Source organism: Oryx dammah, unplaced genomic scaffold, assembly GCF_014754425.2.
Source record: "Oryx dammah isolate SB20612 unplaced genomic scaffold, SCBI_Odam_1.1 HiC_scaffold_2, whole genome shotgun sequence".
In the NCBI taxonomy this organism is placed as follows: Eukaryota; Metazoa; Chordata; class Mammalia; order Artiodactyla; family Bovidae; genus Oryx; species Oryx dammah.
The window spans coordinates 121,011,353-121,027,420 of record NW_024070186.1 but is presented as its reverse complement, the minus strand read 5'-3'; the positions used below and the strand labels follow the sequence as shown (position 1 = coordinate 121,027,420).

At 33.6% G+C, this 16,068-nt stretch overlaps 1 protein-coding gene across 2 annotated transcripts; it reads right to left on the bottom strand.

Annotated features, from left to right (window-relative positions):
* Positions 1 to 202: 202 nt before the first annotated feature.
* POU1F1 (POU class 1 homeobox 1) lies at positions 203 to 15,381 on the bottom strand. 2 transcript variants are annotated; one of them, XM_040226907.1, is made up of 6 exons: positions 15,240 to 15,381; positions 11,718 to 11,867; positions 4,585 to 4,809; positions 2,364 to 2,528; positions 1,553 to 1,613; positions 203 to 413 (listed from the first exon to the last, which is right to left on the bottom strand). In XM_040226907.1, the coding sequence occupies exons 1-6, from the start codon at positions 15,379 to 15,381 to the stop codon at positions 203 to 205; spliced, it is 954 nt and encodes a 317-aa protein (XP_040082841.1). The 2 variants fall into 2 exon arrangements, with proteins under 2 accessions (XP_040082841.1, XP_040082850.1); XM_040226916.1 differs by having other exon boundaries at positions 11,718 to 11,789.
* Positions 15,382 to 16,068: the final 687 nt, after the last annotated feature.

The following is a 16,068-nucleotide window of genomic DNA, read 5'->3' as shown; positions in this document are numbered from 1 at the left end:
GGCTTAAAATGTACAATATGCCTTCTGAGAATAATTCATCAAATAATTTAAATTGTATTTGTTTTTAAAGTAGAAGAGAAACACTTCTGCAAAAATTACTGATGTGATGTTTTGAAGCTAACCAAATAACTAATTTCTATTTTGGCTGGAGAAGAGAAAGGAATGAAAAGTAGAAAAACTCGCTATTACACAATAGGAGAGCCTATCTGCATTCAAGATGCTCCTTAGAAATAGTAAATAAACTCTGATTCAGGCTTGTTTTCACCCGTTTTTCTCTCTGTCTTCGGTTACAAAACCAAACCCTCACCACTTCTTTCTCCAGGTTTAGTTCTTCAGCCATCCTCAGGATCTCCTGAGAGGAAGGCTTATTCTGTTCTCCAAAGTGTCTCTCCAGGGCGTCTTTAGCAGCAATACTGGGAGGTGGGGAGTTGGCAGGAAAGAAGAACGGAGATGATAGAAATCAAGTTAGGTTAAATTTCCTAAACATTAGTATTAACATTAACGTAAAAAGGAAACCTAAAGACTCTGAAAACACCTTCCAAGCTCTTCAACAATAATAAATGTGAAGTTTTTTTGAACATTTAGATGCTTGTCTCACGTAGGCTCCTTTTACCAGAGTCACAGGAAGAAATTAAATAAATAAATAAACTAGGGCTTAAAAATAAATAAATAAATTTAAAAATAAATAAATAAATAAATAAACTAGGGCTTAAAAATAAATAAATTATTTAAAAATAAATAAATAAATAAGGAGGGGAACCCAGACATTGTTTACCCACTTTCTGCCACAAGAGGGCACTGACTTACTGAGAAGAAAATAATTCTGTATGCATTTCTAAACGTCCCCCAGAACTCAGGTTATTGAAATGTTTAGTGTACAAACAACCAACCAACCAAAACAAAACCTGTATTTTAGCAATTCCTCCATGAACCTAATGGAAACTACAAAAAGATAAATGAACAATCTGGCTTGAAATGCTAGAAGTCACTTTGAACTTTAAGCAACTAAAATACTAGTGACCAGTATTGTTAATTTGTAATAACATAGATAACATATTGACTTCCCTGGTGGTTCAGATGGTAAAGCATCTGCCTACAATGTGGAAGACCCGAGTTCAATCCCTGGGTCAGGAAGATCTCCTGGAGAAGGAAATGGCAACCCACTCCAGTATTCTTGCCTGGAAAATCCCATGGACGGAGGAGCCTGTAGGCTACAGTCCATGGGGTCTTTCCCAAAGCAAGACTTATGTCTAAACCAACAGTAGAAACAGTCATTCTTTTTCGCTGTGATTGTACAGCTTCTGTTTTATCCAAAACTTGCAGAGCAAAACTGTTCTTGAATCAAACAGTACATATTTTTCCATCAAATTTTAAATTTCCAGCTGTTTCTCAGCAGTACTTTATTGAATGTTGTGCTTTTTCACCTATCTTATTTTCTCAATTGGCTCTATTCATTTTTATGTTATACTGAACCTATATGATACTCAAATGCTCATTACATTTTAAAATATCATTTTCTTCTCTACTAACTTTTAATATCTCAAAAGTATACCTGATAGTTGTTCTCCGTTTCCTTTTTCTTTCATTTGCACCAACTTTCTCATTGTATAAAGCTGTGTTGCAAAAACAGTGAATAATTACAAATACAAAGCAGGTTTTTTTTTTAAACTATCAGATTTGGATTTAAAGTTTCTTTATAAAACAATACAAAATAGAATTACCATACGTTTTTGTTTTAAATTTTTGCAGTACACATCATTTTCGATTAAAAGCCCTAGGTTAAACTGTTGACACAGAAAAAAAATACTAACTTTATAAATATTAACAGTTGTCTTTAAATCATATCCTATCTTTGTTGAAACAGTTGCTCTAAACGCTATCAAACCTTGCTCTTTAGCCAGCTTTGACATTAATATAAGTAAATAATTTTATCACCTTAAATTGTTCATCTAGCAATTGCTTGTTATTCACTAGAAAGAACGGTGTGTGCAAATGGTCTGGCTACACTTATATTAGGTTATAAAAATGATTCATGAATAATTACTACAGTATATAGCACAGCAGGAAAAAACCTGGATACATTAAAAAGAATCATTTCACCACTTTACACCTATGCCACATTGTGTAGAAACTTTCCCTATATATTTTATTCTCTGATTATTTACCTTCTCAATACCTTTATTTCTACGCTTTCACTGGCCTTGCTTTTCTTTATAGTGTGATGAAACAAGATACTTATTTTTCATGTCAAAGAGAAAAATCAAACCAAACTTCAAACCTCTCGCTTTAGCACAAATTCAACCGAGGGAAACTATTGTTTTTAGGTTAAAACATCACTGTTTCCAGAAACACAGCTTTTGTACCTCCTACTTGCTCGGCTTCCTCCAGCCATTTGGATAATATTGCTTTTAGTTTGCATGCATTTTTGAAGCTGAGCTGCAGGTTTTCAAATCGGCAGATAGTTGTTTGACTGAATTCAGAGCCATGCACAGCTGCCAGAGCTTCCCCAACATTTGTCTGGGTATATCCTGTGAAAGAACAACAAAGGCCATCAGCTTCAGTTTTGCAAGAAACACTGATTTTGGTCCACTATTGTGTAAATTTGTGTATGTATCTTTGTCAACTATTAAATATTGCTTTTAACAATATATTTGTTGGCAATTTAGAATAACAGTAACGTTATTCAGTGTAGAATTGTCTGGTATTTTAAAAAATTCCTTCTAGTTAATAAGTTAATATTTTAGAAGTCAAAAGATTTCAGATAGGAACATCTGCCATTCATATTTAGCCAAACTGGATAAATGTGTTATACACACTTTGCAAAAATATATAAGAAATGTTTCTAGACAATATAGCATAGGTGTTCTACCAGGGAATCCTTAACATTTAAAATTTCTCTCTAATCATTATTATTAGGCATCTGTTGCAATATGCTCAAAATCTATAGATATTAAATATAATACATAAAATATATGGTGATATATCACAAATATTTTTATCTCAACTGTAAGAGTGAAAAATTCAACATGTTGAAGTTACCAAATAAAACTAAGAACTGTGTTTACTTTCCCTAAAAGCATGTTTATTATGAGACTTTGGTCACACAACATTTTATGTATATCGCCAAGCATTTATTATATCATTTGGTAATGCTTCTATCTCCAGGCAAAAAGTTTTCATAGATTGTCTCAAACATTCTCAGAATATGTTGATAAATGTCATCAATGTAGAATTTGAAACATTCACAGTCATATAAAAAGTAAATTGAAAATGAATGTTATAAAGATGCCTACTGCTGTGTTTATGACAAATAGTAATACATATTAATTCAGGGCCCAAGGCTATATACCTGTATGCATAAAATGATTACATACAATGCCCATCAATTGATATCATTAAAAGTTACCAATGGCTCAGTCCACAAATGCAGAAGTTTATACTATTAGTTCAGTCCATTAAGAATATATTTCATGCATTTAAATCAAGGTTAATTATTATGATTATTTACATTAAAAACACTTCACCCTAGAAAGTGAGCAAAGGCTATGAACAGATCGCTCACAGAAAAGGAATTACAAATGACTGTCCAACACATGAAAGAACTTCTTTCACTCTTCACTCATAAGGGAAATTTAAAATGAAACTACTACTTTCACCTAACTGATTTGCAAAGGTCCAACAGATTTAATAGCATCTTTTCCCTTCAATAACTATTTTTTATTCTACATGCCAGTCACTGTTCCAAGTGCTGAGGACATGCCATTAAGGAGAAAGCTAAAGGAAATAAACAAAAAACAAAAAACTTCTGCCTTAACAGAATTCATATTCTGAAGAGTGGCAAAGGAGATACTCACGGTGGCAATAAGATTTGTTAGAACTTACATAGAGACCAATTTGACATCTATTGAAATTACAAATATACATACTCTTCAATCAAGCAATTTTGCTTTTAACACTTTCCCTCCACATATATTTTTATAGGTGCAAAATGCTATTTATGAAGTTAATCATTGCATCATTGTCTTCAGTAACATAAGACTGAAGACCATCTCAATTCCATCAGTAGGAGACTGGTAATATATTCATAAAATGGAATTGAGAGATGCATTAAAAAGAAGAGCTCTCTAAAAAACTAATACTGAGAGCTCTCCAAAATAGTCAAATGAAAAACGTCTATATGAAAAAATACATGAATTTGCTTATATGAATATGCATAGAACAGAAGGATACACAGAAACTAATAACATTGATGAACAGGAAGGATAAGCAGAGGGATACAATTCACACAGCTTTTAGCCTTTGAATCACACAAAGGTATTAATTCAAATAAAACAAAGGTATTTCTGAACTTATGTTTGAAAAAGAGACCATTAATTTAGAAATCTATACATTTTGGCTGCTAAGAATTTAGAAGGAAATGAAGGTTTCTGTAGGTTTTCATAATTCAAGTAACTTACATCCACAGTAGAGATGTAGAATGAGAACTGTCTTAGATTTCTGAGCAGCGTGTAAGACACTAAACAGTAATAGCGTAAGACTTTGCAGATGGGGTTGTGTGTCCCACAGCTGTTAACAAGCACCTACCTAGCTTAATTCTTCTCACTTTAAACTCATTGGCAAATTTTTCAAGTTCTCGGATTTCTGGAGAATCCATGTCTATTGGCTCTTCAACCAATTTGCTTTTCCGCCTGAGCTCCTGCTTGAAATCAGCGGCAGTGGGATCCTCTGAAAGGAGAGGCTGATGCATGGGAGGAAAACCATGACTCAACGTGTGGTCAGGAAACTTATAAAGACAAGGGGTTAAGCTCCCTGTAACAACAAGAAAAGGACCATTTGTAATTATTCCTCATTTTGATACATGGAAAATTTTGGCCCATCAGATTTTTCTGTGAAGGCCAGTCTCAGTTCTAAAAGGTTACCTGACATTCGGTTTTCTGAAGTAAAAGTCAGTGTAGCTTAGTATAAATGGGATCATTTTTTCCCACCTTCCTGGGAGCAGCGAAAACAAAGATAATGCAAAGCCAAAGGAAAGAACCAGGGACTTGCAAATAATTTAAATAGAAATAAGCAAATTTCAAAAAAGTGTGAGTTTTCCATCATTGTTTTTCTCTTAAAAGACATCTAGGGACTTCCCTTGCGGTCCAGTGGTTAAGACTTCATCCTTCTAGTATAGGAGGCCTGGGTTTGATTCCTAGTTATGGGATTCAGCTTGGCTCCCCAAAAACAAACAAACAAAATCTATTCATCTGTTATTGTGAATCTGAGATTCAACTCTACCAGAATGTATATTTTGATCTCTATTTTCTTAATTATAATCAAGGTGTATGTTAAGTGCTATGCTGGGAAATTTTTATAGCATTGAAAAATTGATATTACAGCATTAAGAAATCCAATGTTTTATCAGTAAATGCTTAATTTAGTAGAGGCAGGCGAAAAGAAAATTATGAGAACACAAAATACATTAATAAGGTTTAAACAGATTTAATGGTAATGATGGATGCTGACAAAAAGTAACTTTTAAAGATCTATTAGAAGGTCAGCAACAAGATTCTTGCAAATCATATACTATGATGGAATCATTTCTTGATTACTATTTAAGAAGAAAAAGTAAGTGTCAAGGAAGGGTGCAAGTCTAGATATGATACATAATCCCTCATAAATGATGAAGCACTGAATCCATTGAGTTAGTTAAATGAGAAATCTCAAAAAACTACATGATTTAATTGTTTAATTGCTTCTAGATTTTATTCTTCACTTGGAAAGAAGAGACTGTCTCAGTCAGGGAATATGGGTGACAGAATGGTATAAGCCAAATTCCAACACATTTTATTTCTGTTTTCTTCAGCAGTATATTACATTTTTATTCCTAAGGATTTCACTTTATATTAAATGACATAGGTATAACTAAGACATTTTGATATAAATAAAATATTCAATAATTAATCATTTTTCTTATGAGTATAAATTAAATATAAATGACTATAGAATATAGGCAGTAATCATTCTTAGAAACGTACTAATACATCAGTTTTATGCTATTTATAATTTCTCTATAAATACAGTTAGAAATCAGACATGAGTAATAGTGTATTTTGCCAGAATATATAAATCTTAAATTAATATATCAATATGTAATGAGCAAAGAATATTGCAAGTCAGTAAATTGTTGGCTCATATTATTTATATGAGAAAATATAATTTTGAAGTGTACCCCTATCCAGTAGACTATTATTTTTCTGAAACAAAATACATACAAGTGAGAAATTAAGCAAAATATCATAAAATAAGTTTAGCTGTTTCATGGATATAAAAAATGTACAAAAGAAACTATTTCTGTCTAAAGCAATTCATATTACTTTCAAAAATCAAAACTATCCAGTTTTTGTTGTTGTTGTTAATCATTCACTTTTTGCTTTAGTGGGTGGTACATTGAATAGACCAGATAAAATTTTAAAAAGCAATTTTATCAATTTTTAATTTATTACAAGATTCAATTTTTAAAATGTTTGTTACATTTTAACAAAGCTCATTTTTGGCCTAATATTAGTTTTAAATTTCTACCAGTTAAGTAAAATACTAATATATAAAAAAATTTATCACCTTTATATTAACATTTACTTAATATATATCTAAGGACTTTTGCTTTATTTTCAGAGGAAAAAAATGTGTATTTTTTTATCCACAATGTAAAACCCATATAAAAACAAATAACTTTCCTTGGGTGCTAAGATGAATTCACTATACAACTGAAACTAGAAGTGAAGCCCAGTGAACACTGCAATAAGCCACATCAATAATCAGTTCATTTTTCAGGTAATCTGTACTCAGGGATATCAAATAACTCAAGGATTCTGCATCTTAAATATATTTGGCCACATTAAACAAATGCTTTCAAACAAAAGTATTATAAATATTTACTAAAATATTGGAAGTGTGTCATCTCTATTTATGGAAAGATTTAAAGCTAGTGTATACATTATAAACACTCTGGAGAAATGGACATTTAGAAAATAAATTTGAACATGAGTCCATAAAGAGTACACAAGAAATACCATGTTCAAAAGTTTGGCATCCAGAGGAGAAAGGAAAACACAATGTGTGCTGTGTTATTTTTCATTAACTGAAAGTATCCACAATTATCCACAGGGACATAGTTTTCCTGAAACTAATGTTAAACAGAAATTTGGGACAGTCACAAGCACAGTCAGACAAACTGATTTCTATTATATGATCCTATATTTGGGGGGAAATGGGGATTGATTGGTATGGTATATGTGACAAGGTATTTTAAAAGGTTTTTCTAAAACCTGGAATATTAAGAAGTCGGGGTTTGAGCATCGAGAGAAAAGATGCAGGATGTTGTGTGCCGCAGAAGTTTCATGAATATTTTCCAAAACACTGATAAACCAAACTTGTCTATAAGCCTAGAACAAGTGCACACCTAAATAGCTTGGAAGGGTTTGTACATTCTTTACAGTCCAAGATGGATTTTCACTCTTCAGATTAATCTGCCATAGCCTCTCTGAACTGCTCTGCATGGACTTCTGGACAGCAGAGGAGGGAGAGGAACAGAGGTTATGTCTTTAAAAGCAGATGGTGGGAAGCTGAGGTCCAGCGTGCCTTACAGGCACCTGATTCAAGGTCCCATGACACGGGGAAGACTGCTTTTCTGCAGCACGTGGCTCAGCCAGATGCTAACTGACAACATCTCTGAGGTTGTGGGCTAGAAGCTTTAAAAGAGCAGACAGGGGAAGCAGAAGGACACAGTAAAATACCTCCACCTTGCTGTAGATATGCACAGCAAAGTTCATTTAAATATTTCCATTTATTTTCTTTTTTTTATGTTCATGCATGACAATGTGAAACAAATCATAAATTTGAATTGTGATTTTTTTCTTTTTTGTGCATTGCTACATCCTATCCACGCATAAACAGGTCTTCTGCCTAGTTCTGTAAATTAGGTTGATTTGGAGCACAGCCATGGCCATTTGTTTACAGATTGCCTGTGGCGGCTTTTGAGTTGTGAAGTTGAGACAGATGCTACATAATTTAAGGAAAATACACAGTGTCCATGCTACTGCAGGTGCCTTTCATGATCCAGAGGCAAAAGATGGTCAGAAATACTTCTTCCCTTAGTGTCAACACATCCAGAATAAGTGAGGCAAAAATAAAACTAAAGAAAAAAGGAAATAGAAAAAAGACAAGAATGAAGAGATGGCTTCCAAAGTAGACTGTTTTCCTATGTAAATGTGAAACATATTTCTGGTACCTTTCGTCCTAGCCCAGATGGAAAAGACACTTTTCAGCTATACTCATCTTTTATTCTTATTATCCACATCTCATTAAAAAAGAGCATTCATCTCCTTGAATAATTTTCCAACATCAGCTCTTTTGCTTTCCTCTTATGATCAATTTTTAATCAAGGACTCTTACTGCATATCTTGGGTGGCCATTATGACACATAACCTTGCTGGGTTTAGCAGTCATTACCATGTAGCTGATTGGCCCAGTTTACACAGGATAGTGGACAAGGTACACAGCTCACTAAGTTTGCTTTCCAACTTGCACCCAGCTTTACAAATGAGAACAAACACCACCTTGTATACCCAGAAATCAGAATTTTGAAAGGTTTTTGTTATTACTTTTCTTGTGTGTTTATCTAGAAGAGATTTTTGAATAGTATTTGTAATTCCCTCTTTCCTATTATCCATCCTGTAGGCTTTTGAATTATTTAAGTACTTAGGAGAGAAGAGACAGAAGAAGAAATTTAACTATGAATGTATCTGAAGAGAAGATCAAGGAGAAAACCAGGCTGAGTTGGTAGAAAGCTGCCATAACTCAGCTCCGATAGAGCTATGTATGGTACCCATCACAACTTGGATGTGAAGAGACTAACACTTTGAGATGCTCACTTGAACGAGGTTAATAACTAGTTCCTGGTGTGGCTAATTCATTTCACCCCACCAGCCATTCTATTTGATATCCCCACACCTGGACTATGAGGCACAGAGGATTCATCTGATGATTAGAATCCTTCCTACCAACCTTAGCTTAAAATATGAGCTGTAGCTCTTGCTTTCCAGTGGGTTATTAATTTAATGAAATGCTCAGACTAAATATAAGCATCAGAGTATAGGGATAAAATAACTATATTCAAATAAAGCAATTTCACACCCTTTGAAATATGGCTTTTTCTGCAGCTTCTCTTTTATATGGAGTATATGACAATGCGCCTTCGCTGTTGGTGATTAGACGCTTCTGCACACTGTGTGCAAGTGGCTGATTTGATGAATGCCTGAGACTTCTCAGAAAATTCAAATGACATTACCAGGTTTCTCTTGTGTATTTTAAACCTTTTCTGAATTCCTGAATACTTCTGAATCCCTGTGTTTTATAACTCAATTTGTGTAGCTTCTCTGGGGATGACAGCGGAAAGGTTCAGATTCTCTGAGATTTAATCTGCCGTGATGCAAAGGCCAGTACTGAATATATGTCAAAATAGTGACATTGTAACAAATTACAAAGCACATCACATTTTAATGATCACCCTCTCAAAAATATTCAAATATAATCTCTATGCTTGCCATGGTGAATTTTTCTTTCAGTGACAAAATATATGTAATTTTGGTTTAAGACTACAGCGATACCTCCAAAGCTTAGGACATCAATTTTTTTGTTATTATCACCAACCTGGGCTTTGAATCATTTTAAAAGGTTTTTCCAAAGACCTCTCCTTTTTAACTTTTAATGAAGAAGAGAGTTTGCTGAGGGCCTGCTGAAGAAACTTGGACCAGCAAAACCTGAGTTGCCTGTGGACTCTCAGTGTGAACCTGGGCTTGTTATCTGCAACCCTGGAAACGGGAAGGATGTCAGATTTCTCAGGCCAGCTGTGAACTCAGCAGCTTCTACCTAGATCTGGTGTTCTACCTAGATCTCACAGTGTTTGGTCTGAGTGCTAACCTCCACTCATTGCTGCCCCTTGCGGGGTGCAGAGATGACTTAATTTGCACCTGGGTCCCTGGGAATTACTGTGAAGGAACAGCAAGGACTCTCTCCTCCAAGAAAGAGTAGCAGATGTCTATGAGCTCGTCATTTCTTGTGTCTGTAATCCAAGTGTGGTGGAGGCCACAGAAAGCATTTGACCAGCAGCGCTAGTGGCTAAATGCACATTGTTCTACTATTTCTATAATGAAAGTAGTTCATCTTCAATGAGAGATCCTCTCATTAACCATGGATACTGATTAACAGCTAAGTACACGAATCATAAATGGTCCGTTTTCACAGAGGAAGAAAAATACGACTTTCCCTATTTTTTTTTTCCTATTTTTTAATTATTGAAGAGAGACATTAGGATTTAAAGGTAACCATTAAGAACATCAGTTTTCACTTCATCATAAAGGTGAGGATATGAATTTGTTCAGAATGCTTTCTAACAGAATGTAGGGAAAGCTAATTTGTTCTGGAATATATCATTTTAAAGTTTTAATGTTTTATTTAGTGTTAATCTGAGAAATTTTTAGAAATTAAAGGTTGGTGAACTAGATTCTTTGTTCAATTTAATTTCAAATTTATAGGCATAAATCTATGTTTGATTTTTTACATTACCTACTTAGATAACAACTATCACAGAAGCATGCACACACACATTTATATTTTTCACATAGAACATTAGTACTTTATTGTCACTGAAATTATTTCTTGCTGCAGAAATAAAAGATTAAGAGATTTCTAAATAATTTCTGTGCACAAAAAAATTACTGTATAGCCACAGTCTAAAATTAAGTCATAAATTTTGTGATGAGTGGATCTCTTAGGTCAGATTTTCCTTTCCTTAAGAAATTTGCTAACAAAACCTTCATTTAAGTGTCAACAAACAAGATACTTTATCTTGATCTAGTGATGCTTTCTTTATCCAGAGGGAAATAAGTATGTAACTTATACTATTTCAATCTTATCCAAGACTCAGACATCTCAGACAGGGCTGCCAAAGATTCAACTATTGCTAAAGCAGCTGCAAATCTCTCTTAGCCTTCAATGTCTTATTTATCTTTATAGACCAAATGGCCAAAAGAAATACTGTGATGAGGAAAATGCTCTATAAGTTAGTCTGTCTGCTTTGGTAGCCACAAAAGATTATTAAACACTTTCCTGTTTTATTTTAAATTCAGGAACCGAAGGAACAGCCAAAATCTCAAGGGAAATGATGACTATTAAGTTCCGTACCTCATAATCATTAACCCTGTTGGTATGGAGGCGGGCAATGAAGTGGTCATTTAAAGATTTTGCTGACTTGTTGGCAACTGAGGAATTTTAAATCTGACCTTATTTTAGTTAATTTACTTTTAAATTTAAATAGTTACATAAAGCTACCTTATTATTACTGGAGGCAAGCCCACCAATGGCATAAAAAAGTGACAATTAGCAGTTTGGCAACAGAGAATTAGAATAAAAATCACACAAAGCAAACACAGGAGTTTAAGAAGCATAGCAGTTCATTTCAGACTTGTGGAGAACAGCAGTGATCAGGTATAACCATTATGATCTCTGAAGGTGTTACAGATCAGGGACCATCATAGTAAGTGGTAGATTTAGCAGCAATTTCTAAGGTTAGGAGATCTGAATTTCATGATACACTCTGGTCAAGATTCCCTTTGACCCAGAAAATGCATCCAAGCATCCCCAAACTCAATCTTACATGTAAAGACAATTTTTCTTACCTGCCATCACACCATATGTCGATGACTGGTTTCCATAATGACAGGAAGGAACAGAATAATGAAGTCCTGTTGCTGTGTTTCCCAATGTTGTCACCACAAAACATGTGCACAAACATTTAGGAGTTTGGATCAAAGACAAAATAGACGGGACTGGTAAGAAAATGTATGAGGATTCAAGACACATTCGTTTCATTTCAAAAGTACACATTTATGCTATTCTTAAAGTTATTTGCCAATAATTTCTTCTCATTTGGGGGCAGTTCTCTGATGAGTATGCTAAAACTAGGGGTTGAACATTTTCCCAAGTAATGAGTTCATGAATCATCACAGTGGACTAAAGCCTTCATTAATTATATCCAGTGCTTTGGGTTGGCGTGACTGACCAGTTTTAACCTTGGTGGGCTACAGTCCATGAGGTTGCCAAGTGTCGGACATGACTGAGTGAGCACACGCACACAACCAGAAGCTGCAGAATTTTTGCAGCTTTCACCCAATGTAGAGACTGCAAAGAACTGACCAGAGGACAGTCTCTTAAAATTCTCGTATAACATGGTACTATAAAATTGTCTCTTTCTGGAGCAATGAATGCAGAAATCAACTCTTCATCTGTCTTTACTTTTACTTCTGCTTATTCACCTAACACATTTCTTCCATCAAAGAGGAAGTGGCAGAGCCACTAGCCTTTTATTGGGTATGATCATAAAACTCCATTAAATTCAGAGGCTTACAAAAACTCTGTGACAATGTACAATGTATTTAGGCTGGTATTGAAACCATGAGCTTGTAGATTTTCTGCATGCACACAATTAATTGAACAATTCTAATGATGAAGCTGGTCAAACTAGAGGTTTATAAAGGTTGAATCCAGCGTATAATTTAACTTCATTTATAAATAGCTACAAGTATCACTGAATTGAGGTGTACTTTGAAATTAAATTTGAATTATTTAACTTTTATCAAGTTTTCAACATGAATCACAATGAACTACTAACAATAAAATCACTAATCAATGTTTTCTTATGTATCTTATTTTCTACTTTTCCCCATTATATCCTGAATAGAGTGGTGGATTTTCAAAAATATAATTGTATCTTCTTGAATAATATGAGATATTAGAAGATATTTATAGTCCTTTTTGAAAATATGTAGTCTATCAATTAGACATAAAGTAAAACATTTTCTCTAACTATAACTCATTTTTAATATTTTAAAGTATCTGTATAAATTTTCATTTTACAACTGACACATAGAACTGAAGTCATTTTGTGTTATAATGATTTCTATGCATTCCAAAATTAAACAAACATGAAACGCATTGAATATCCAACTGCTGCTCTCATTATGCTGCTGCTGCTGCTAAGTCACTTCAGTCGTGTCTGACTCTGTGCGACCCTATAGACAGCAGCCCACCAGGCTCCCCCGTCCCTGGGATTCTCCAGGCAAAAACACTGGAGTGTGTTGCCATTTCCCCCTCATTATAATCATTTCTAATTCTTTACCTAGACAATTAGATCTGTATGATTACAATTTGATGGAGAAATTATAAAATCAATGCTATTGCTATTTAAAACAATAACAATAGCCATTTAGGACATTTTTACTAATTATGATTTTTTTTACTTCCAAGGTTTAAATTCCTTTTGTTTTGCTGATTTGGGGAAGTCGTATAAATGACAAACTAATTTACTAGATACATTATTTATTTAATTTTATTTATTTTAAAATAAATAGGGTTTTGAGCTTAAACTTGCTTAATTTTAACCTCAATTCCAATTTTTATTCTAGCCAAATACTATCCACATACAGTATATTATGCAAACAATGTGTTATCTGTCTCATTCTCAATCTATTTAAATGTCCATTATTTAAAATACACAATTAGCTATGTGATAATTGTATGGGAAGACTCCAGGAGATAGTGAAGGACAGGGAGTTCTGGCATGCTGCAGTCCATGGGGTTGTAAAGAGTTGGACATGACTTAACGACTGAACAATACAACAATACAACAATATGTGATAATTGTTTAAATTTACTTATACTACACCTCTTCGTAAAAATACTTTATTACAATTTTTTAAAACCATGTTTGAGGATATTTGCATCAATATATGTTTAATTAAATTCTGAGACTCTTCAGTAGATAAAAAAATCTCTACATTAATAATTTTCCCAAAATCTAGATATATGATCTTCAGATACTTGAAAATTCTGTTGAAGATTAATACCAAACTTACATATAACTTTCAAAGCTGCTTAATATTAACAAAATATAAGGTTAAAAGATTTTAAATTGGCATATAAATGTATCAACTCAAATTGATTTTTAAATTTATAAAATTTAGTTCATATTTAGATTGCTTTACAAGTGAAAAGTGTTATTTAACAGACATTTACCCAAGACATTGTTTATTAATCAAAACCCTTTGTTACTGAGTAAAAAGTGGACACATTAACAAAACATACTTATTTGCTTGGTTGTGTTTGAGACAATATATTTGAATTAATTTTAAGTTTCATCTATGAAAGTTATATAAGAAAATATAAAAACTTGGTTAACGGTTGAAATCTCTTCAGAACTAAATTTTGAAAAAATTCAAATCAGTTCATGGGTTCTAAATATTATATTCCCTCTAGCCTAGATGAGAGGGGAATTTGGGTATAAATGGATATAGTATATGTATGGCTGAATTCCTCTGCTATCCATCTGAAAATATCAAAACATTGCTAACCAGCTGTACTCCAATATAAAATAAAAAGTTTTATAAATAAACAAATAAATATTATACTGCCTCTAGACTTGATTTCTGAGTTTTTAATTATTCTAAAGAAGTTAAGTGTATTTAAAGTGAAAGTGTTAGTCGTTCAATTGTGTCCGACTCTTTGTGACCCCATGGACTGTAACCTGCCAGGCTCCTCTGTCCTTGGACTTCTCCAGGCAAGAATAGTGGAGTGGGTTGCCATTCCCTTCTCCATGGGATCTTCCTGACCCAGGGATCAGACCTGGGTCTCCTGCATTGTAGGCAGATTCTTTACCATCTGAGTCAAGTGTATTTAAACATCTAATTATTTTATTCTTTAAAACCCACTGTTGTTGGTAGTAGGAATCATTCAGTTGTGTTTACTATGAGGTGTACGGCATTTTTTAGACATGGTAATAAATGTAATCTAAAAACCAAATAAATCTCTAAGACGAAAAAAAATCACCTTTTAAGTTATTTTACATTATTTCTTTAGTTTTACTCTTTATCCATACATGTTTGCATAGAAATAGTTTTCAGACTCACTGTTTACTTATATAGAAGACAGATCTTTATAATAAAATCAACAACACTTGAAATTACTACACTTACTAAATTTCTTGAATATTTTCTTAGGCATTTTGGCTTCTTTAATATCCTGAATATTTAACTTAATACACATTAAATTTTTTTTTTAAATGAGATTCTAAACTAACAAGATTCAAAGCACCCATCCTGACATCTTAAGGCGCAGCCGCATGTAGACCGTTATAAAGTTAGTACCTGTGGACATCACGTTGGTGGCGTGGTTGGAGACCGGTAGGCACTCCGCAGCACTGGGATGCATTATCAGAGGCAGAGTTGCAGAAGACTCAGAATTCAGAGGTATAAAGGTATCAGTCGAAGTAAAAGGTTGGCAACTCATTCCCACAAAAGAATAGAAAACGGAGAAGACGTGCCACTCCTCAAGTCAGTTTTATTATATTACCATCTCAAAGCGCCGTTTCAAATCTCACTACCTGCATATATACATCAGGGAGGCTCTGAAGCACCAAGAGAGCGCATGCTGGTATTTATACTGCAGGGAAATCCCTTTATACATGTTAATCATCTTTTCCCAGGGGTATTGCTTTATCAATCTGGACAGTCTTCCTTCTTACCCAAACACAATCCATGCCCAAGAGGGGAAGGGAATGAAGGTAAAGGAGAAATCTGAAACTTAATTTGACGACTTCAGTGATTCAGACCTTTTAGAAAGGAATCAAGAACTTCAAAATAAAAAAGTGTCCCTCTAAGAAATAATGCTGCAATGAATTGAAAGATACCGGGTGCCTCTTTGCTATGGACACAATGACAAATATATATGTATGAGATTTGCTTTTTCCTTTTTTCTGATGACTTCATTAAATCTGAAAAATAATATAAAAGTACAGGACACAATTTTAAGAAGCAGAGTCTTTAAAAAGAAGCATAGAAGACTAAATGTGAGAATGACTATATTACTGACTACTGATTCATACACAGTGCAATCCTGAAAAACTGTAAGAACAATTGAATTTTCCTATATCATAAATAGGAAATGACAAAATATTAAAGTTGGAGTCATTTATAG

Bases quoted from the DNA above. Each gene is read 5' to 3' on its own strand.
- POU1F1 (XM_040226907.1), bottom strand. From the start codon at position 15,381: ATGAGTTGCCAACCTTTTACTTCGACTGATACCTTTATACCTCTGAAT. The intron at 11,868-15,239 runs GTACTAACTTTA...TTTTCTTACCAG, and splicing joins CACCAACGTGATGTCCACAG to TCCCGTCTATTTTGTCTTTG. The intron at 2,529-4,584 runs GTAGGTGCTTGT...GTTCTTTCACAG, and splicing joins AGTGAGAAGAATTAAGCTAG to GATATACCCAGACAAATGTT.